The following is a 23,734-nucleotide window of genomic DNA, read 5'->3' as shown; positions in this document are numbered from 1 at the left end:
CTGTGTATTTTTCCCTGTAATTTAGTTCCTATAATCCTTAAAGTTTTCATGAAATTCAATGGTACATAGTAGTATAGTAGTTTTCAGTCGTAGTCTGCTATTCCATGTAACACAATCCAACATTACTGTTTGTAATTTTATCTCACTGGGATCAGCCTCACTGTTCTGTACTGTTCACTCTGTTTGCATGGTAACATTTCCTGCTGCTGCTGCATCACATTAAAAGCATTTAACTGGGAAAAACATGGGTGACTTTTATTGTGAAGTAATCACAAAAAAATGCAGTGTTTTTGTCACTGAGGTTAGCGCTGAAATAGTGCACACCTCATGGTAACCAACTCTTTTGTGTCCTGTTGTTGTGTAAGACTAAAACACATGTGCATGAAGTCAAATCGCAGCTGCAGTTATTACTGATCAACGTCTTTATCAAAACAGAGTGACTTTGTTTGGCTGCGCTGTAAAGAGATATCCTGTGTTTGCTGTAGTGTTAAACCACATACCGAATCACACCAAATCAACCAGGATTTTTAACATTAAAGTTATATATTTTTTTAAAACAAATGGAAATATCTGGCAGAGTACTGAGATTATTTCTACTTATTTCCAATAAAACTAAACTTGTGTCAAGTATTTTCTGAATAAAAGTTTCATATTTCTGGATTTTAGTGTAGAAACCTGCATTATCCTTGTTTCTAGAAAATTCCTGGGAAAACTTAAATCCTACTGCAAAAAGGTGGAAATATTTTCAATGAATAGGCTAGTTTTTTCCGTGTTGGCCAATTCGTCCCAAGATAATGAAGTTTTTAAGACTCAGTTTAGACAGAAATGACCTGATAATAGATTTTTCACATCAACTTGCATTGTACATGTAGAAAAAAATGCAGTAGTGATTCCCAACCAGGGAGAAAATGAAAAAAATATATTTCTGTAATCATTAATGATTGACTGACTGCTAGTGCGAGGCATGTTAATTTTTGCTTTTTTCTTGTGAAGCAAGGGGCTTCTTTGTCTGAAGGAATCACAAGCAAAAAGAAGTTGAGATCTTGCAATGTAGGATGCTGTGGGAGTTGTCTCATCGTTTGACAACAAAGCACAAAAAAAAAAAAGGCTTTTCCTTGCAGATATTGTGTTGCTTTTATTGCTGACCCTTTGCGCTCCCGCACAGAGAAACCTGAGGGTAGATCTGCAGTTGCAGAGGAGGAAGCACCATCGGAGTGAGTAGCACAGTGTCAAGACAAGCTGTGTCTAAACGTCTCGATGTATGTTTACACAATCTAATGCACAAGTTCAAAGGTGAAGGGGAAAAGGGCTTTTAATGTTTCCGGGTTTATTTATTCAGCCTAGTGTCTGGCTAAGAACTAACTCCCACCCGCCCCATCCCTCACTAACCCCCCCACCCTACCCACCCTGCCTCAGTTTCAGGCCCTCCTACAAGGGTTCCCACCTCAAATGACATTGCAAAGCTTACGATATGATTGGTGAAGAGCACAATGTGGTCTGTGTGTGTGTGTGTGTGTGTGTGTGTGTGTGACTCTGCTGGGGGCCACTATCCACATGTTTTCCGAGGCAAGTTAAGCACACACAGTAGTATATAAGGGCAATAAATCAGCAAACAGTCGACCACAACAGTCCCGCTCATTTCTGTTGAGGGGTGGGAGGGGCTCTGTTATCGATTTCAAATAGCTCATGTCATTTTCTTTACAAGCACAGATCACATGGTTTAATGATAAGTTGTTTCATTTTGAGAAGAGAAGTGAAAATGTGAATTACGTGTGGAAACTGCATCTGTATTGCATATGTATTAAAAACTAAATATGTGCCTCTCTCACTCTGAACAGATGTTCAAAAAATACTAAACACACACACACACACACACACACACACACACACACACGCGCTATAAAAGTTGCTTTAGGTAGGCAGGCACATTATGCCAAACTTTAACTGTTGTTCCTGTGAGCACAGTCAATCATAAACAGTTGAGCCATTTTATTTGGCCAACTTGCTGTTAGTGGATAGTGTTGGCACTCTGACCAGAGGCTCATAAAATTGACATGTCTGTAAATTCATGCATTTATTGACACAAATTAATAGATGCAATGCCTTTCTCCGCTATTTCATTCCGCACTTCTCTCCATTCCCAACCAGTGGACAGTTTTTGGACAAAGTCCCCAGTCTAATGGAAGCTCTTTTTTCTTTCTTTCTTTCTTTCTTTCTTTCTTTCTTTCTTTCTTTCTTTCTTTCTTTCTTTCTTTCTGTCTTTCTTTCTTTCTTTCTTTCTCTAGTTTCAAATCTTTTAGCAGAGTGGTGCGGCCAGACTAAACAGAAAACAGAAAAGTTTACTGTGCACAGATGCACTCCAGTTCAGTTTGAGTCCAGGAACTCAAGCCAAAGAGTCATGGCTGACTGTATATTATGGCTATCAGGGGGCTCTCGTCTTCAGACAAGGACAAACCATTACATTATGCAGTGGAGAGAATATTCTTGAAGGGACAAAAACAAAAAAAAAAAAAAAAAAATCAGTGCTGCTGCTTTCTGTGTGGAGTCTCCATGTTTTTGTGGGTTTCCTGCAGGTGATCCAGTTTTTCTTCCCACAGTCCAGATTCATGCAGCTCAGGTGCAAAACTCCAGTCTTTCAGTGTTTGAATTTCTCTCAATGTATCCAGTCTTTTGGCGCCCCTGAATAGAAATAAACACCGGGCATTTTTAAGCAGCTCAAAAAACATACTTAACATTGTTTTATCACCTTGAAACTTAATGATTTTTCCTAATTTTATAATAATTGCTTGCAGCCGCAGTGATTTTGAAGTGATGACATGTTTCAGAAGTCACTGCAGAACATGGTGCATTATGATATTCATTTGTTCTATATCAGTATGTTTATGAGGTATGTTAATGCAGCACTTCCCTTCCTGAATAATAAATACGTTTATTTGGATTTTCTGTTATTGGAGTTTTATCATAAGAGGCAACATCACTGTGTAGGATAACAAAATGTAGAAAATGTCCCTATATTTTTCTGAACAAAGTGGATATACATTTGTTCATGCATGGCACATATGACATGTAAAACATCAAATATTTCAAAATTGGTGTAATAACAATTCTTTATGGGGATTTCTCTATGTTGTCACCTTTATCAAATGAACGAACTCCGCTGGTGTAAAAGAACAATTTAAATACTTTTCCACATATTGTGTTTTTATATGGTCAGAAAAAAATATATACTGTATATGTAAATGTCGACAAAACACAAGAGTTGTTGTTTGTCTGTTTGGTTTATTCAGCTGTCTAAGAACACAGCAAAGGGGCTGAGACCTTGTTCAGAACCAGCTTTCTGATCCACCGGTGATCCCACCCAGCGACAGGAAGTACTGTACATTACGGGTTAAACGTGCCATGAATTATGGGTTAAGGTTTTACCCCAGAAGAGAGTCCTTTGATGTCCCAAATTGCTGAGCAGTGAAGGGAGGAATGGCTCTCACGTGGCCTTCGTTGATGAGTTATGGTTATTTAGTAATGTGGCTGTGCTAGATGCGTTGTAATGATGCATTTATGGAACTCATCCTCTGATTAAAACCAAAGCAAACAGGCTGCAGGCTTGAGAGCAAACTAACTCTGCTCTCCCAATCTCATTTTCTCAATTTCACCCTCACCCTCCCCGCGCTAACGAGATGTGCACAGGACACCCTGCTGGCAGCAGAGAGCATTGCCTCTGTGGGACAGATGAGCAGCAGGCTTTCGCCGATCAGCCTGGCTGGAAATCAGGAATGCCCTCCTTCTCCACCTCCTCATCCTCTGCTACCTCCTCCTCCTCCTCCTACTCCTCCTCCTCCTCCTCCTCCTCCTTCCTTTCCTAATGGCTCATACCAAACTCACCAGGAGATCTGTGACCGCACCATCCTCAAACCATGAGAAGACTGCCACCAACTTCCCCAGAGGTGGAGGATTATGAGCACAAATGCTTTGCATCTGTGCACTTTCTATCTGTGCATGCCAGAGTGCTATTTCTACATAAGCTAAATGTAATGGGAGGCGGACTCGTGTCCCCAGAGGTTAAAGTCAAGGAGGGAGCGCCAATGTTTTTGCCTTGCAAACAGAAAAAGACAGAATACTCAGAGAGTTTATTCATATTTAATATCACTACTGAAGATTTCATTCATAAACTATTGATTGCAGCCTGCAGGGAGGAACTGCTGCAACTTAAATACAGTCATAGGCAAGTGAATGGAACTCTGTCATGAAACTGTATCCATCAATGCACATGCTTGTTAAGAGGTTTTATTAAAAAACGCTGAAAAGATGTTTCACTACTGTTCTGGTATTTTTATTATTTTATTTTTATGAGAACATAATTTTTTCCTCCCTTTCCGTTTTGTTTCTTTGCCTAAGTTTACATTCTCTTTACTGCCCCTTCTCCGGAGTTCAGCTGGAAGTGCTCTGTTTTCTCCACAAGAATTTTATGACTCTCTAACAGAGTGTTGAGACACAAAACACTTAAGCGGTGCTGGAAAGGACTGCGGGACGGGACTGACAAACAGGGACACAAAGCCTTGGAGGAATGAGGAGGAGAGAGATGGAGACAGACAGGAAGAGAGTGTGTGTGTGTGTGTGTGTGTGTGTGTATGTGTGTGTGTGTGTGTGTGTGTGAAGCCAACATATTTCAGTGTGATGACCAAGCATTTCTTTTTGTTATTTAAAGTGATTTCCAAATCTCACAGGAAGTGTATTTGGCTTCCAGAGGACATATGGTGTTAAATGTACCTGCTCTGCCCAGTTCTGCTCCGATTTGATCTTGATGAGCTGCATCTCACATGCTTAATGGTTCACAGCAGCTCTGCAGCATCTGTTCAATGTCTGAGGGTGGATATGCATTTTTAGGGCCAATAAGTGCACAAGTGACAGGGGTGGATGGAATAGTTCGCCCCAGATTAATCAGATTCAGCGCAATAACCCTGCAATCCTAGAAGTCTGAAGAGAAGCCCCGGATCTTTTAATTCAGACTTGCATTTTGAACCCCTCTGAAGTAGACAAAGAGGTAATTTGCAAAAGCATCTGGATCCGGTGGCGAAGCAGGCCGAGCAGCAGAGCGCGTTCCCATCCACAGCCCCTCTCCCGAAACCCCCTCCACCCAGCCCCCTTTCCCCTCCAACCACCACCCTCGTCTGTTTATCATAGGATCTCCAACACACAATCAAACATGAAAGGATGAGTGCTCGCAAGAGCCTTTTTAGATTTTGTGGAAATGTGACATCTCTGGAAACATTTAGCCTGTCATAGCTGCTGCTGCTCTTCAAAGAGCGCCGAGAGGAATAGATTAATGTTGCTTCTGTAACAAACCTTCTTCCTGTCTGTCCTCCTTTCCTACTAAACACGCTGGCTCCCTATATCTACTGTAACCATGCACAGAGATTACTGACTGTATAGTAATAAGGCAGCAAATCATTTTAAGATGTGTACTGTATGTGTATCAACATTGTACTGGCCATGATTTCAAACTGATAAGGCATTTGTGCTTAATTTTTATATCTCAAAATGTTTGCTTCTGTATCCCATTATGTAATCTAGATTTAAACTAATCTATATGTCTTTGAGTTATGCCGACTAAATGGGAAAGGCATGTGAACACATACTGTACAGCTGTATGTCATAATACCAAAGAGATGTGTATTCGCCCGGGATGGCACAAACTGAGGCGAAGACGTGTTGGCAGGAGTTAAAAATGTTTCAACTTGAAACAGAGATCAGTCAAAGGCTGAACTCTGCACACAGTCGATGTGTACATCACTAGCTAGCTCGCTGAATGACTGTACAGTCGATACATTGGCTGGCTGGGGTGAATAAACAGCACACACATAGCTGGTCCAGTTGAGATAAAAATTGTTTTGCTTACCGTCTGAACAGATCTGCCATGCCCCTGACCTTTGACCTTTGACATTGCTACTTTTTCACATGGTTTTAGGCCACAAAAAGTAACCATGAATAAAACTGATTGAACTTCAATGTCTAAAAATGCTGTGATTCAATCCAAATTAGTGTGACATGACATGGAGGACCTACCTCATCCCCAATCCCCAGCAATAAATAAAAGACTTTGGAGGTCCCAGGCCTTCCCACTTTGAGCCTCTGGCCTTGTCCATGCCTCATTCACCTGAGGCTGAGGGCTTGTAGGTGCAGAGTCCACGGAAGTCCAACAGAGGACAGGAGACGTCAGGGATCAGTAGTGTCTCAAGAGTCTAGACTATTTTGTCACATTTGAGAAAGGGCCACAGGCAACAGAACAGAGCTTCTTTTGCACAAGAAAGGTTTTTGTACATAGTAATCATATAGTTGCACACCTGTATTAACAAAATACGACAGTCAAAAGACTTAAAGTTCTAAAGTAGTTCCCCAATGAAAATTGGAAATTTTATGTTGAAATAAAGGTGCTACATATACGTTTTTGCCATTGCTTCATAGCCAATGTTAGCATTAAGAGCTGTTTACTTTCCAGTCAAGAAGAAACCTTGTGCATTCTTTTACTTGACTGGAGCTGTCTCCAGCGGTGGAAAGCAATGCCAATGTTAACCTTTGTTTTACGAGACAAGACGGACCAGCGGGCTAACTTCAGCTGACTTCTCTGCAACACAATACATAAATGTCTCTCACATAACATCAAAACTGTTGTTTCTTCACATTCTGTTGAATTTTACTTGAATATTTTGAACTAAAACTTTACATAACCATAGCCCCTTTAATTTGAAATTAATACAACTTACTTACTTACATTTACATTAGAGTTCCTCTCCAGACACATTTTAAACTATGTAAAAAAGACCACATTATAAGTATAAAGAAACAAACAAAAAGGGGCTGGAAGCACATCTACAGGTTGAGATTCCCACCCCTGCTGCTTGTGTTAGGTTGACCAGTGAAAGAGTGCGTATCAGTGCATATCAAGATGGTTAGCGTTAGAAGAAACGCCGGAAACATTCAGCCACAAATGTTTAAGCCTCAGTCAGACCCAGACTCAGATGAGTTGTGCACCAAAATCTGCAACTAGCAGACATAACAGAAGGGTTAGCGTAGTTAGCATCCAATATTTGTTTATGTTATTCATTAGCTTGTTACTGGCAGTGGCAGTATTAGCGGTTGTACAAATGCAAACTCTCTCTCTCTCTCTCTCTCTGTACCGACAAGGTTTCGGGTTTATTTTGCTCGCCCCCCACCCCCCACCCCCATCTCCGCACGTTAACAGGATTGGTTCCTTAGGTTTGTGACATATGAAACCCTGGCTGTCTGAATCCGTTTTTAGGAGGCTGTCATTGGTTTACTGCTCAGTGAAATACTAAGGCATGGAGTTGACTGTTTATTTTGCTCATGATATGTCTTGTAATATATAAAAAACACCATATGGACAAGGTTTAAAACTTTAAGGTAATGGGAAAAGAGGAGTGGATTCCACTACATTTCTCTATGATGTTTTACAGTGTACATTGTTGTTATTTTTTTTAATGATGGCCAGTCACAGGTCAGATAAAAAGTGGCACTAGAGTACATCAAACAGCAGTAACACACTGGCACATGAAGTGTTTTGCTAATATAGACAGACTATAAGAAAGACGAGAGAGGGAGACAAAAATAGAGAGACAGAGAGGGTCAGACAGAGGGAAAGGAATGCTGTTTACTCATTGCACTCATCCATAAGAGGGCTCCATCTCAACAGTCAGTCGGCCGGACGTTGCCTTGAGTTCAGCACCACATCCAGCCAACAACACCCCCCCCCCCTTCTCCTCCTCCCCCCAGCCCCCCCCCGACCCTAAACCGCCACCACTTTACCAACACAAAAAGATGCAGCACGGCACTTTCCTTTTCACCCTAGCATGCAAACCCCCCCCGCCCGTTCCACACACCCTATCCAACACACACACACACACCCCTGGCCTCCCCCTTTCCCACCTTTGTATCAGTTGAAAGGCATATGGTTACTGCCATCCGATTCCCCCTGGCTGAAAGTGCCTTTCACTTTACCGCAGTTCACAAAGAGGTCAGACTACGGCAAACAGAAATATTGTGTGAGAGCTCACTTTTTTGTGCCTGAGCGAAGAGATGTGAGAGACACAAGAATAGCAGGGGGAGAGAGAGTCCCTGATAAAGTTACATCTGGTCAAACAAACCTCACTCCATTCCTCATGCCAGAGCGGGAGAATTTATGTTGTAGTGAATAAAGAGCAGTATTGGAGAGAATTGACAGAAACTAACCTCAGACATGGTCAGCCATACATCATTCATTCAACTCCACATCCATGCACTGAGTTTTCAAGCCAGGTCGGATTTCCTGATGTAGTTCAAACAGCTGCAGTTGAAATTTGCTGTTTGGAGCCTCAACAGTGGGTGTTTCAGTAAAGTCAAACTGAGGCAAATTCAGGAATGAGAACACAGCGGTGTCCTGTCTGAGGTGATCAGCACAATGAGAAAATCAATCACCGGTGGGCAGGTAGGGTTGATAGGAGCGAGGTGTCAGAAATGTCACAGAGGCCGGTGTGTGTAACACGATGAGGCAGTGTTTCAGTCACAAACCCCTGGGTCCTCTGGGCTATCTTGTCTCTCCAGCTCTCTTTGTGCTGCTCTGGTAAATGATTAATAATGAGTGTTCCTCTGTTGACCTTGTTTGTTAAAAGACTTGTACCTGACAACTTTCCACAGTTTGTGCACGAAAGGAAAACTATTTCTGACACAGACAGGGACCTACTCCTATTTCAGAACGTCTCCCTGTGCCACTTAAACGAGTCATAAAATAAGTACAGCTCTTTGAAGCTTTGCGAACGCTACCCCAGTGTCCCTATTGTTAACCTTAATAATTGTAGCCATGAGTTGCAGGGTAAATTTTCAGTCTGCAGCCCTGTAATTAGACTGCCTATTCAGGCACCAATTTATGACCAATATTTTTCTTGGCATTAAAAGCTACTGAGCTAAAGATTTGATTTCCAAACGGGAACTCTGGGGAACCACACCAAAACAGCCTCTGGAAAGAAACCGCACAGCCAAAGAGTCTTCAGCACTTCAAACACTTCAGTGCAAACTAAAAGAGATTAATTCTGAAAAGCTAACTGCTGTTTACTTTGCCCTTTATGATGGTTCCTTTTAGTAGGATAACATTTGGTGAGAAAGTGTCAGACTGGGTTTTACTCGAGGCCTGCTGCTTCCCCGCAGACCGGGGACTCTTCGAGGAGGTCTTCCCCGTAGCAACCTCCCTCCCAACCCCCCCTTGGGGAACAGACTGACGACCGGCCTGGAAGTGTGCCTTGTTCCACGGGGCCATCAAACATTTATTCAGCGCATAAGCTGCTGCCAGCAGCCTCACTCACAGCCTTGGGCACTGCAGTGAGCTGGGTGAAGGGAGGGCATGTCAGACTCGTGGTTATGACAGCCATATAAAAGATAATGCAGTGAAGTTATACGCATTTCTACTTCACCGTGTGTAAACACAAGCAAGTGTGTGCGTTTGTGTATTAGGGAATGCGGTGGTGGTGAGTTTTTTTTTTTTTTTTTTTTTTTTACCCCTGAACAGAAGACTGCCTCGCACCATAAATCTGTCCCTCATTGGGAAGACAAAATGAAAATGGCCCCGTCATAAAACATCTGTAATGGCTCCATCCACCACCAACACATAATGGGGCAATTACCAAGAAGGGGGCTGGGACAGCATGAAGCCTTTAGCTCTCTTTGGTACGCCACACAATGCTTTGGTGTATGTGTTTGTGTCACATATGCATAGGTCTGTGCATATGCATATGTTTGTGCTTCATTTCAGCTTAGACCCACTATGTTAAGAGTGAACGATCGCAGAGGACGTCCACCTTTACCTGCTCATTGACCCTGGACCCCATTCCCCAAGAAAACCATCCTGTCCATGCTGCGCGGTGACAGACGGGCACATCTAATCTGAAATTGCATTATTGATGCCTGATCTTTTGCACGGCCCGGTCCGGGCCCTGCGTCTTCCACACCTCGTAATCAAGCATAATTGAGGTTAACTGTACAGCACGGCTGAAACGCTAGACAGGTAAGCCGCAGCCTCTCATGATTAATGTAGTGTGTTAGTGTTCTGGGCTCTGACCTTTTGAGATAGGCCAGGCACCATTTTTAAGTGAAAGCTCTGCCTCTGCCGAGTTGTGGAGTTGTCCATCAAGTCCTCCTGCGCCCCGCCACCCTCCTCCTTCCACCTTCTACCCCACCATCACCCATCACCCCCACCACCCCGCCCCCCCCCTTCCAAAGTCAGATCCTTGTCTTGCTGCCTCATTGCCCCTGACCCATGTTTGTTTGCCTACATGTCTCGTTTTACAATGCAGAACCAAAACCTCTTTTTTACCACCCAGGTCCCTTTTCTTAAATCGAGTATGTCTTATGTAGAGGAGTGGAAAAGTTAATGGACATTGATTGAGCCTGGATCAGGACAGAAGGAACTGCACCACTGACTCTGAGATTCTGGGTTTTTCTTTACTTTGAAACTATAAAACTTATTTCAGACTTACTCTGGAGATGCTCTTCTATTTAATTCCTGTCTTTTCCTCAAGTCAAACATGCATTTTAGGCCTAATTTGTCCTCCAGAGGACCACGTGTCCACACCAGTGAATGCCATTGTCCAGCCACTATTGGTCAACGACCCTCCCTCTCCTCTACACAAGCCTCTGCGGATGTGAATTGGCAGCGAGGTCACGTCCTTGCCTTGCTCCCAAACATAAGCATTGTCAGAGTTAACTGAGTAAATTTACTTTTGACTCAAGCTCATTCAGACCCTCAGACAAGCACACAGATACACAAAAAAAAGATGGACTACAAGGACACAAAAAAAGGACAATCTTCCTTTCTGCAGAGATTTGCAGGAGAATCTGAAGGTGTGCTTGTTAATCAGGGATGGCGAGGACCCGGGTCACCATCTGTAACATAGACCAGGGGCAGTAAATGGATGAGGAGGGGTGAAAGGGCACCCTCAGACATTCCTTTAGAAAATAAACAGAAGAAAAATGGACTTCTCTGGACAGGTATTCCAAGCAAATATATCTAGTTGACTTTAGTTTTTGATGTTTCCTGAGTTTTTAAATACATTCAATGTCGTATCTGTGGAGTTTCTAAGATACAAAAACCATAAACGGAAAAGCACGTGAAAGTGTGGTTTCCAGCACGGTTGATATAAGCTACTTTGGCTTCATCCTCATGTTTCAAAAGCACAGTTGGGAGTGAGTTTAATGCAATTAGCAGGTTATCTGTGGTGAAGTGGAGGTGTCTTCTGTCTTCCTGTTACCGTATGGTCTGACAGGAGGGAGGGATGGCTTTCTGTAAGGCCACAGAGGAAGAAGCAGAGGAAAAGACAGGCAGATGCCCCCTCAGAGGAAAAACACCCAGGTCTTTTGTTACACTATGGCTGCTCTGTCTGGGGTTTATTATCTGTCCCCCACTTCGACAACAGTACCAAGAGCCACCTGCATTTTGTTTTACAGTTTTGCTTCTCGTTTGGCAAATTATTTCAAACTTTTCACAAAACACGTTTTTGTTCGTTTCAAAAGGAGTTCAAGAAAATGAATACAAGGGGGGGGGGGGGTTGAAAAAAAAGTAGTGACCTCTGGCATTAAGGCACAAGCAAGTGTATTTAATGTTTGGGGCCGCCCCTGCCTTTGTGTTGAAGCCAGTGGTTCAATGAAAGGCAGCAGTAGGGGTCACTTCAGGCATCTGCTGCTCTCCTGCACCACTCATCTGTCCATCTGTGTACGCTGCGGCCCTTCTGTCCACTGATACACACTCACAGACACGCACATGCACACAGAAATACACACTCCTCTAATAATGCAAATGCACACATCGGATACTGTAGAGTCTGGAAGAGTGTTTTTATTGTGCGTCTGTTTAGCTCAGAGAAGCACCACCTTGCCCTGGCCTGCGTTCTTGGCTGGAGAGAGGTGTCCAGCTTCATTATTGAAGCAAAACCGCAGTATCCGCTAAAGCAGAGTGGTGGGAACTAGAGGAAACCGGAGAAGGAGGGGCTCCTCTAGAGGCAAAACAAAATGTGTGAGCGGAGAAACAGCCAATGACAAATAAATAATAAGCCGCTTGCTGGAATTTATCAGTAGCAGCTAAAAAGTCAGGCCTTGGCAGTGACCAAGCTCCTCTTTTCTCTTCCCCTTTTCTTCATTTAAATTGCATCCATCCAACAAATCAAAGCACAAGCCCTAAGTCCTCACAATAAATTTTCTAATGCTCCTTCCCGGTTAACAAATTTCTGCTTTCTTAGAGGTCCCCGCTGCCTGAGAGATCAGTGTGATTTATGCCTTTCCTGTCACTGATGAGGACATCACTGATAACAGAGGGGTTGAGTATGAGGAACATCTATGTCTCTGTACGAGCCAAGACGGTTTTTTTTTTTTTGTTTTTTTTTTTTATCTTGCAGACACTCCCGGGCTTTCCACTCAAAGCAACACCTAGTAGATCTTCACTTACACAGCCCTACAGAGCCCTGAAGAGGAGCCTCCACACACAGATGTGGGGTGTCAGGACTATTTGTGTTATACATTCTCCACATTTCTGATGAAAAGGGCCCATCTCTTTGCCATTTTCGGTTCGCTTAGACTAATATATTAGGAGCAAGTTTCAAATAAACACAACTCTTTTTTTTTTTTTTTTTTTTTTTTTTTTTTTTTTTTTTGTCTGGGTCTCTCGGCCTCGGTGTGGAGTGGAGGGACAATAAGGCGGTTGTGATGAAGAACTTTATTAGAACATTTAACTTGAGAGTGAGGGATTGAAGCGGGTAAACAAAGCATTCCTTTCCCTTTCATCACCATTTAACTGTTCCCCTAACATTCAGCCTCACCTCCAGGCCAGTGCCCAACAGACCGGGGAGCTTGTCAAATAAATATAAATCAAAAAAGTAAAGCTTTATCTCACGGGTTGCCGCGCAGTTGCTTTTCTAATCCAGAATCACTCATCTCTGGCACTGAAAAAACAGACTCGTGGTGGTGCATATCTCCCAAAGTGCACTTGTGAGCAGGAGGGCTCGCGGACGCATCCCCGGCGATGGTGTCCCAGACATATAGCCTGGAGGGCCATTTGGTTATACTCAAGGGAAGGGTTGTTGTGTCAGTCGTTTGTGGTGACTGCTAAAGAGTGCACTTAGCATCCTCTGTTTCCCCCTAGCAAACATGTGGGGAGTGACATGATACTGTACAAGAGCCTGGACAACATATAACATTTCAAAGCAATTTCCTAATTGTTTCCAGGCCAAGGTCGATAGCCTATATGGAAGCAATCCCTTCTTTCAAACTTTTTTTTTTTTTCTCATCCACAGATTGGGAAACATTAAAGTGTTAAGTAAACTTGACCCAGGCGGGGCTACTTCATTGGGAAATAGCTGGGGTTCGTACATTCAGTGCCATATCAGTGACAGTCAGTCGGTGGATTCCCTTCTACGTGGATGGTCACCATATGTTTATATGGTTTTTGTGGTTCAATCCTGCAGCCAGTCACTGACTATAGTGACATTTGTATGCTATGATGAGACTGTTTACAAAGGGGGAGAACAGATTAGCTTTAGCATACCTAAAGGCAAAGGTATATGTGCTCCATATGCACTGTATACAGCTTACTGAGGGATTCTGGAGTTGATTTTGATTCACAGGAGAAAAAAAGATTAAAAAGTCACTATAACTACAGTTGTCTAAAACTGGCACAGTATAGTATTTCTCCTCAATTTTTTTCATTCTGTATCATCTTGAACCAAGATACTGATGTAATTTCATCATATTTAATCAATGTCAAAGAAGAAAATATCATAATTTTGGGTGAGTATGGTTGTAGGCTCATAGGTTTAAAAACATCAGTGATGTGGCCCCTTTTTTCATTTGATTAATCCATGAATGAAAATAAAAAGTCACTGGCTTAAGGAAATACCATACAATGTTCCCATTACATTTTTGTGTTTTTTAGGGAAGTCAAACCCTCTTGAAAATGAATGAAATGAATGGAAACAGGGTGGAATTAATCATCAGAAGTTCCAGGCTGGTGGACTTTGTTTTCAGTTTTATTTGTACAGTAATGGTGTGGAATATTATCCAGTAATATATGTATATAAATGATCTTATATATCATTGTAAAAGCTCTTTACACTCTAACTGAATGCACCTCAAAACTCAGATCCTATATGCAATTATGAGGTAGACATTAATAATGGTATTTTCCACCCTCTGCAAAAAAAAAAATCGAATACACCTTAAATTACTCTTATCAATGTAAGAAATATATGATTATCATGAAACTCTGTACATCACAAATAATAAAATAATTATAGAATAGAAATTATACCGATTTGAGTGCATTTTGTATATTTACAAAGAAATGCCGTTTTCTCATTTCTTCATTCCTTGCACTTTGTAAAGTTTTCGACTGTACAAATATTTACAGCTCCAAAAACAAGAAAAAAAAAATAATGAACAGCAGTGCATTCAAAGCTAATGTGCATTTAAATATCGTCTCGTTTGCGAGTCTTTTCTTAATCTTTTCGTCGTCAGAGAGGACAAACTTTCTCGCTGACCGCGTGTCCTTGGCGCAGTCAGTTGTGGAAGTGCATTTCGTAAAGATGCAGACTTTTGAGCAAAAAGTTCGCCTCAGTAATGTGTGCTTTCTATTTTTTTTTTCTTTACAACAGGGCCCCACTCAGGCACAACACAAGTCTGGTTTTGTGTCCTTCTCTGTCCGCAAAGGCGCACGACGCATCTCCCAGCGCCTGTCAACCGGTCTCCAGTAAGGCAAAAAAAAAAAAAAAAAAAAAAAAAAAAAAAAAAATCTCTTGAAGGCATCACCACCACCATCTTATCTCCTCTCATCAGACCAGTGTGTGTGTGTGTGTGTGTGTGTGTGTGCGTGTGTGCGTGTTTGTGTTTGGTAGATTAGACATTCACCCCCTCTATTTATTTATTATTTAACTTTTTTTTATTTTTATTTTTTAATTATTCATTTATTTATTTATATTTGGAAAACAGGCACTTGCTCGGGCCTGTAATGACTCCAGCTGGACAGTGGCAATTACAGCCTGGATGCACATACCCAAAAGAATCCGGCCTGGCAGGATCACACGGCAGAGTTGCAACAAAGCGCTCACAGGCAAAGCCCAGTGTCCTCTGGCCTCGGCACGAACAGGTGCACAGTTTGGACTCAATAGGCTCCCATCTCGCCTTCAGCCAGAGCGCGCGCACACACACACACACAACACACCGCTATCACACACACACACACACACACACACACACACACACACACACACCGTGTTCCCAATCCTTGTGCCATATGGACGCGTCTCACTCCGGGAAACAAAAGCCTGTTTGATGAGTGATAACTTGTTGCGTGGATGGGAATGCATGTGCGTAACACTTTAAGGCAGAGAGTGTAAATTCATGTGACTGTACTGAGTCTGAATAAATAGCAGATATCGCCTCTTGTGTGCATCCCTTTTGAATAAAGACTCGTGCGTCATGCGTCAAAAGCATTTCAGACCTGTGAGGACTTTATATCTTCAACCTGGGACCCATCAAGACATATCTTTGATTTTTTTCTGTCTCTTTAAGTTTGTTTGTTTTTTTTTTAAACAAAATAATGGCCGCTACCTGCACCCACACTGCTCCACCACCATGTCCTCGTACTGTTTGTACACCACGTTATTGCCCGAGTCTATATACAGGATGCTGATGGGGCTGAGTTTGGTGGGGACGCAGCAGCTGGGCGGGGTGCTGTTCGGGTCCATGGAGTTCATGAGCGTCTGTATGATGGCGTGGTTGGTCGGTTCGAGGTGCGACCTGAGGGGGAAGTCGCACACCCCCTCGCAGTGGTACGCCTCGTAATCCAGGGGCGCGATGATCCAGTCGTCCCAGCCCAGCTCTTTGAAATTCACATGCAGCGCCTTTTTGCTGCACCTGGATTTTGATTTCTTCCCGTGCCTCTTCCCGTGCCTGTTGCTCAGCGCGGTCCGCCGCCGACGGCGGGGCCCCTCTCCTCTAACCCCCCTCAGCGACACCCCCTCCTCCTCTGCAGCCTTCACCACCGCCGCCGCTTCCTCCTTCTCACCCACCGACCTCCGCGACTTGATCTTCTCCTTCATCTCGTTGAACAGGTTCTCCCTCTTCTTGGAGCGGGTGTAGGCCACCAGGATGGCCTTCTCCTGCTGGGACCGGCCGCTCCTGTCCAGCCCCAGCTGCCTCAGGTCCACCTCGGTGTCTGATTTGCCAAGAGTGACCCTGAGCTGGAAGCAGAGCTGGCTCCCCTGCTGATAGTGATGATGGTGATGATGATGATGATGATGATGATGAGGGTGGTGATAATGATGCTGGTGTGCTTTAAACATTTCCCACACGTCCATAACCTCCCAGCCGGCTTTAGTGGAGTCCAGCGGGTCCAGAGACCTGGAGTCCAGCAGCCTGTCCGAGCGGCAGGGGTAGAGCTGGATGTCGTAGAGGCCCGTCGTCTGCAGGGAAGTCTGCAAATCCCCGGGCGCTCTCCTGAATATCCTTAATTCCGCCCCGACCAGCTCCTCTTTGTCTGAAAGGGTTGAGACATCAAACAGATACTTTTGTCTTCGCAGAGGAGAGTGCAAAAGATCGTCTGCAAGGATAAAAGAAGAAAATAATTGCAGTCAGATTCACTTAGGGTGTACAGTGTTCAGAGGGATGGAGGGAGGGAGGGGGACTCACATTCTCCCACAGAGGCCTTCCCCCCCCACCCCACCCCTACCCCCACACACACACACCCCCACCCCCACCTCTCTCTCCCTCTCTCTTCCTCTCTTTCTTGTTTTTCAAATGTCCACCCTGAACCTGCCTGAAACAAACCACAGCTGACAAGTCCTCAGTTTGGACGGTAATGAAACAACCTCACAGTTAACACCACGTTTGTTGTTGCTTATCCCACCTCCATCCTCCACATATTATCAACTACCCATAAGCCCACTCTGACCATTTTCCTCTGGTTCACTTTGATTTGATTACACAGTAGACACATTATACTCCTGATAATAAAATCTTGTGCATCTTCTCTGATGCTGAAGGTTAAATGAGGGTTGAGTTTACAGAGCCTGCTCCGAGGCTTCCTCCTGAGAACTGTTGTTCCTCAAGTTTCTTCATTTCATTTCCTGCAAAAATTTGTTTGAAATCATATTAAGATGCAAAGCAAACAAACTCCATGTCATATGCAGGAAGTATAGACTCTCGCTTGTTTCAAAAACATTATAGAATGACATGTTTCTTTTTTTAATCATCTGTCATATAGGTCAAAGTTTCTTTTTTTTTTTCTTTTTTTTTGACATTGCAGCAACAACAATCCAATAAAATCTGGCGATGTTTTAATTCCACGCCACTTTTAATCAAATCCAGAGAGTCTTAATGAAAATATTTCTGCTTTCATTTTACTTGATGACAGACTGATTATTAATTTCCACCACTTTGGCAGAGTGGAAGTCAACTTTTCCTTTTTTTTTTTTTTTTTTTTTTGTAGCTTCAGAAAGTCTTAAATCTACGCAGCACTCAGAAATGTGTGGTAGGCTACGTTTTCTTTTTCTTAGACCTCTTGCAGAGTAGTAAAGCAAAGACAGAGAGAAAAAACAAGGGGCCTAGTGATGTGAAGGCCCCTGGGTGCTGCCAGACACAACGGACCAAAGGCGACATACTGTACACTCAACTGAACAATACACAATTAATGCATTATTCCCTGCTGGAGACCCAGGAGGCCTGCAAACATTTCATCACGGCGAACCAATGAGACTGGAATATAACACAGAGACGATGCATCAAACAGAGATTGAGTACAAATCTCCCCGAGTGTTTTCTGTGCTTCTTAAAATCAATTTCAGATCAGAATGATTTATGTTTATCATCATATTATCACGAATATCAGGCTGCAGCTTAGACATTTTTAAACTATGGATACATGTTTCCTACTTCATTCTTTTAGTGCAAAAAAAGTAGTTTGTATCATTTTCCAATTTAAATCACTTTTTTTTCATGAACAAAGGGGATGAAATCATTCTCTCATTTCCTGCGGTTTTCCTCTATTTTTGACAATTTTCCCAAAACGAGAGTCAGTAGTTTGAGAAAAGGCAGAATTTAACAAGAAAAGTAGGTTAAATTCAAGAAAACTCCTGAGACAAGTTCATTTGCGTGGGGAACAAGTGAAATCTTTTCTGTTTAAATGTCAAATCATTGTAAAAAAAAAAAAAAAGAAAAAGAAAAGGAAAAAAAAAGGATTTAAATCTAAAAGCTGAATTTAATTTCTCGTTGTGATGGTTGATGTGTGATGTTTCTTAAAAAAATAAAAGCTCATCGCCTCTGTTGATTGTCTCATTTCTGTCTGAAGATTAAAAACAACAATAATAATAATAATAATAATAAAAGTGACATGTCTACACCTCAACATCCCTGTGATATCATTAGTAAAACTTGCTGTGAGGAGACATTTGAGTCTGGTTGTCAGTTTCCCTCCGTGAACCCTGCCGAGTCAAACAGTAAAAGCAGATTGAAACCTTGTGCTCGTTTCAGCGACTCTGCGCGTATGGTCTACATTAGGTTTCTGTTTTTTATAAGACCTCAAACAAATCGAATACAAGTTCACCAAATAATTAACAGTTCTCAATTCCCATCTTCCTCATTAAAGCACTTCCCCTCTTATATTTCATCTCATCCTGCCAACGACAACATTCCCCTTTAAGTGCGCCTGCACGGACCGAGCAGACTGTGGATATTACTGGGAGATAATATTCGTGTTGACAGTTAAAAATGGAGAAAGCTTTCTTAATTTCATTATTATGTAAAAAGCTAATTTTTTCCATTACGCTGGAATACTTGACGGTGGATAATTGGTGGAGAACGTGTTTGATTTTTTTTTTTTTATGATTATTGCTTGGTTAAAGCAGCATCCTGTGCACTTTAGTTTGACCTTGTTGGCTGTATTAGAAAAAAAAACGCATAACATGTTTTTGTCATCTATGCCTCTGTTTAGAGGGAGGGGGGTGGGGGGTGTAGAGAGAGAGAGAGAGAGAGAGAGAGGCCGGGCTGCACCATCTGCGCTTTAATGAGTTACCCCAAGTGCCAAAAGTAATTTTCAGATTGGGGTTATTCTTTTCTGATCTTGCCTTTTCTGACCTTCAGGAAACACCCCGTCTGCTTTTATAAGCAAATTCCATTTACCTACAAAAGTGTGAAAGCCAAAGAAGCCGTAGATCATATAGGTGCAGTCAGTAAAACCTGTCTCCGCGTGGATGAATAATGCGTAAAAGACGCAAAACCTGTTACTTTACGCGTCAAAAGCTGCTCCCGTGTGCATTTCTTCCCTGATGGAGGCGATTCAAATCACTGAGGTGACTGAGCTGAGGTCCATCCTTCAGGTTAATGCAGTGCAACACTTACGGGACGCTGGGAGGAATCCCAAAAGAAACCAAAGGCGCTTGAGCTGAGACAACGGGAAGAAAAAAAAAAATTTCCGTAATTAAAGTGGCGTTCGCAAAGTGAGGTTCCGCAGTAAAGAAAAAAAAATATGAGCCACTTCACAGCAGAGGAAGTGCTCTTTCTGTGTTTTTTTCCTCCCTCGTCGTTTTTTGGTGATGTGCCCATCGTGGCCGAGCTGGGTCATTATGGGAGAATAGACAGTGTTTGATATGTTATGACATGAACACTCAATTAGATCACCGAGTTCAAATACTCCAATCAGCCGTTCGATGCCAAGCAGCTCTCAGAGGGTCCAGCTCGGGGTCAGAGCCAGTGACACATCACATCAAAATCATAGGAGAGAGTGAGGCGTTTTTCCTATCAAATCAGTTCACACTGCAAGAAGTGGCCACACGGATGAAGCACTCAGTTTTGTTTTCACTCTTTAAAAGTCTTTTTCTGTCTGAAAAGGAGCAAATGTGCGCGAGAACGTCACATATTTAGAGGGAAAGGTGCCAAATCTTCGTCACTGTACTTAAAATTACACTTCATTAAATATAAATCTTGGAAAAATTTGAACTGCACTTGAAATAAGCGAAACTTCACCTCACTGCATCCGTGAATAATAACAACAACAGGTTTGAACCAGCCGACTCTGGACTCCACAGCTCATCGCGATGGACATTTTTTGCAGCGCGCACTCTGCGTCCCAGAGCCGAGGCTCGGAGTGTTTGAGACAGGAGGGGAAGCAAACAAAGATAGCTTTTATTTCTCCTGCAAAGATTAACTCGGCTTATGTCCCCTTGTGTGTGTTGGATGTGTTTGTGTTTATCAGAGTGTGTTTGTCCTCGCAGGCCGGTCAAATCACTTGGTTACACATGTTAACTGACCCAAACACCTGCTTCTCACACCGGCCAGCTCTGCCCCTGGCCCCCTCAGCTCCCTTTGTCAGCACAAGTTGGACATACTGGGCACCATGACGGCAACAGATTGAACTTCTTCCTTTTTTTTTTTTCTTTTTTTTTTTTAACAAGTGTTTGGTTTGGGATTAAACTTTCCCTTTATACTTTAGAATATGGCCTCGTGTCACAGTGTTTGAGTTTAGAGACCAATGAAAAATCGAAAATGAAACAAGCAGCAACAACCTGCTTTAATATCCTGAGTGAAAAAAAAAAAACTTTCCTCCCTATTCACGTGGAGGTTGGGAGCGGAATAGTTCTGCTGCAGCCTGCACTGACAGTGATTTACAGCCTTCATTTAGAGAGCGCCTCAATTAGTGTTTTACTGTCGTGTTACCCAGAGGTTAATTTAAGTGTAATATAACTTAATATTCGGAAAAAATTACACCTTTCGGCGAAAAGATTTTAAGGAAACTTAGACCACTGCTCGCTACTAATCCTGCAGCTTCCGAATTTTCCTTTTAACAATTATGCCTTTGATTTATTGATATTTTGTGCTCGTATAAAAGAGCATTTGCACATTTTCCTGAGCCTGATTTAAAACGTGCGTAAAGGTAGCCACTGTGAACTTGTTGCTCTGTGGTTTTTACGCCTTACACTAGTTATTTTTGTTCATATTTTAACAGGATCTAAGAGGAGAATACTGGAGCAGCCAGTTGAGGAAAAACTGTGCCACAGAATTATGCAAGACTGAGCTGATGGAGGAAGCAGCGGATAGAAACCAACCTGTTCCTCTGTCCACAAAACTTGTTATGGTGTTGGCAGATTTAGAGGAGCGGAAAAAGCTTGCGTTTAGTCCGAGCTTCTCTGCAGCCGAGTATGTCCTGTATATGGAGAGCATGTATTCATGCGGCACAATAGCGTCCTTTAGGTCTTCTTTGTGATGGCCCACGACAGGATGCGAAGACGCGATGATATCTTTTAAGAATTTGGATGACCTTTGTCCGTCCCGATGTGGAATCCCGGCTCCCCTGTTCCTCCTCGGCGCAGAGGGAGAGATGATAGCAGCAGACTGGAAACACGGTATATTCCCAAGGAAAACAAGGAGCAGGCCCAGATATAGCGTTACCACTCGAGATGCGTCCATGGCTGGAAGAGTAACCGGGAGATGTTAAGAAACTCTCTCGCTTTTTTTTTTTTTTTTTTTTTTTTTAACCCCGCTCAGTGAAGTTGGATTCGGGGGGTGAGCCGCCGGAGCCGGAGATGGTGTGCGCGTCAGGGTCGGAGAGCTGCTACTTTTGCGCTCTCTGGTCGCACCAGAAGAAGTGCGTTTTGCGCTCTGGACTCCACACAAGAGCGGAGACTGTTGGGCCGACAGAAACACGCCCACATGGTCGTTCAGTGCACGGCTTCCCAAACGATTTCATGTCACAGACCTGCAAACAGACGAGCACTAGAGCCAGCGGGCCGCCACGAGATAAAGACACGAGAGTGCTTGTGGGAAAGTTTTCTGTTGTTGTTGTTGGTTTAGCAGCCAGTCGCTGATCTGGCTGCACTGTCCACAGAGAACAATCATTTACTCTAATTTAAACAATTGCTTCAATTGAATTTTGATATTATTATGTGAATAAAATTATGAGGAAATTAAACTCCAGTCATTTTTGTTTCTTTGAAGGATTTATAGAAGAAACCGAAGAGAGTTGTAGTTCTCCTTATCACAGTGTCTGACAGCCTGGAATCTTCCAAGGACACATCAGATCAGATTAGATGAGATTTTACGCACAGATAAACTCAACACACAAGGTGATCGTAAAGTTGACTTTTTCTTTTAAAGGAACATCTTGGATTTCGAAACGTTATTCGATGAAAGATTTCAGTGTAATAATAAATTCAATAATATGAGATGAATGAAAAAAATACCAAGGCAGATGGACTTTCAGTGGTTGACTTTGTGTTGAGCGGATGATGATTGTGTTCAGTGGTGAGGAGGAGAGGAAAGACGTGTTTAAATAAGATGAGGTCAGAGGTGTCGCATTTAAAAGCAGCCTAGAGGTGTGAACACAGTAAACCCAAAACATTTAGTCTGGATGTGGAGTGAGTCAAACGCATTAAACGCATTAGGAATAACACTAGTGACCTCTAGTGGCCATCGAAGTTCATCACAACGCGATGTCTCCCTTGTATGAAGAAACGAAGACAAATGCTGCTTTCATGTAATCTGGGAAAATCTGGCTTCGTGACTATATTGAAAAGCTTCAGCTTTTGCAGTAGGCTATAATCCAGAGCTCCCACATTCACATGGTTTAAATCTCGTCTATTAGGCTACATTAGTCCTGATAAGGAGGGTTTGTAACTAAATCTTACCATATCAAAAAAAAATCTGTAACTAATCCAGTCATTTGCCATTACAGGCCATGTGGTGCTCATTTATTTTGTTTGCTATTTTCACCAAAAGAGACTTTTCATCTTATCTGACAGACTCATTGTTTTCAGTGGGATATGTCATGAAACAAGGCACAATAAGGCAGATCAAAGGTCATTGTAATATGAAAAAAGATTAAATGATTAGTTTGGCATGTATATCAGATGGGCGTGGAGGACTGTGACACTTGATACAGGCATGATTGAGCCTGTTTGATGTGAACTGTGATACATTTAGATAATGAAAGTTTGGATAATTAATCACATTACATCCATGAAGTCATAGTCAAAGTCAAAGTCAAAGTCAAAGTGAACTTTATTGCCATTCAGACCATACAACTGTAGAATGTACAGCATCCTGGCTCAACGTGCAGCCATATAAAAATATATATAAATATAGAATATAAACATACAAACATAAATAGACACAATTGATATAACAGTAGACTAGGACATAACAAATAGTGCAGCATGTCAGTTTTAGTAATAAAGTGCTGATGTGGTGGACATCGAATTATCCTACAGGGCAACAGCAGTTAAAAATGCACTAGCAACAGATGAAGGTATAGTAAAAGCAGATTAAAAAAAGTATAGTTCTGGGAGATGAAGCTATGCATTTAGTCTCTGTTCGTGTTTGTAGTGTGGTAGCCTACACCACAAAAAAACATATTACATTGCAGTACGCTACAGTAGCCCAGGTCACAGTGAAGGGATTTTAATGTCAGTGCCTGTGGGTTCGTTGACCTGCAGCACACTGAGTGACAGTGTGTTGTTTCTCCAGCAGAGGGCGACAAACTGCCGCTCATGGGTCACTTGCTAACACTTTCCATTGCTTCCTCAGTTTGACGCAGTTGTTAAGCATGACCACCTGTAAAGCCAGGGCGAGATTAAACATCACACAGGTTGTTTCACAGAGACACATGACACTGTTTAATCCTGACATGTTTCAAGTCTGTCTGGTTCCTGCACCTGTTTCC

The 23,734-nt window shown here is 42.6% G+C and overlaps 1 protein-coding gene across 1 annotated transcript; it reads right to left on the bottom strand.

The window, feature by feature from the left end:
- Positions 1-15,629: 15,629 nt before the first annotated feature.
- LOC111227857 (growth/differentiation factor 6-A-like) lies at positions 15,630-21,483 on the bottom strand. The gene is made up of 2 exons (XM_022753582.1): positions 21,123-21,483; positions 15,630-16,624 (listed from the first exon to the last, which is right to left on the bottom strand). The coding sequence occupies exons 1-2, from the start codon at positions 21,481-21,483 to the stop codon at positions 15,630-15,632; spliced, it is 1,356 nt and encodes a 451-aa protein (XP_022609303.1).
- Between the last annotated feature and the right edge of the window lie 2,251 nt (positions 21,484-23,734).

Source organism: Seriola dumerili, unplaced genomic scaffold (genome assembly GCF_002260705.1).
Source record: "Seriola dumerili isolate Sdu_G_001 unplaced genomic scaffold, Sdu_1.0 BDQW01000191.1, whole genome shotgun sequence".
NCBI lineage: Eukaryota > Metazoa > Chordata > Actinopteri > Carangiformes > Carangidae > Seriola > Seriola dumerili.
The sequence above is the reverse complement of the archived record's forward strand: the minus strand, read 5'-3'. Positions and strand labels throughout refer to the sequence as shown.

Bases quoted from the DNA above. Each gene is read 5' to 3' on its own strand.
- LOC111227857 (XM_022753582.1), bottom strand. From the start codon at position 21,483: ATGGACGCATCTCGAGTGGTAACGCTATATCTGGGCCTGCTCCTTGTT. The intron at 16,625-21,122 runs GTTGGTTTCTAT...TTATCCTTGCAG, and splicing joins TTTTGTGGACAGAGGAACAG to ACGATCTTTTGCACTCTCCT.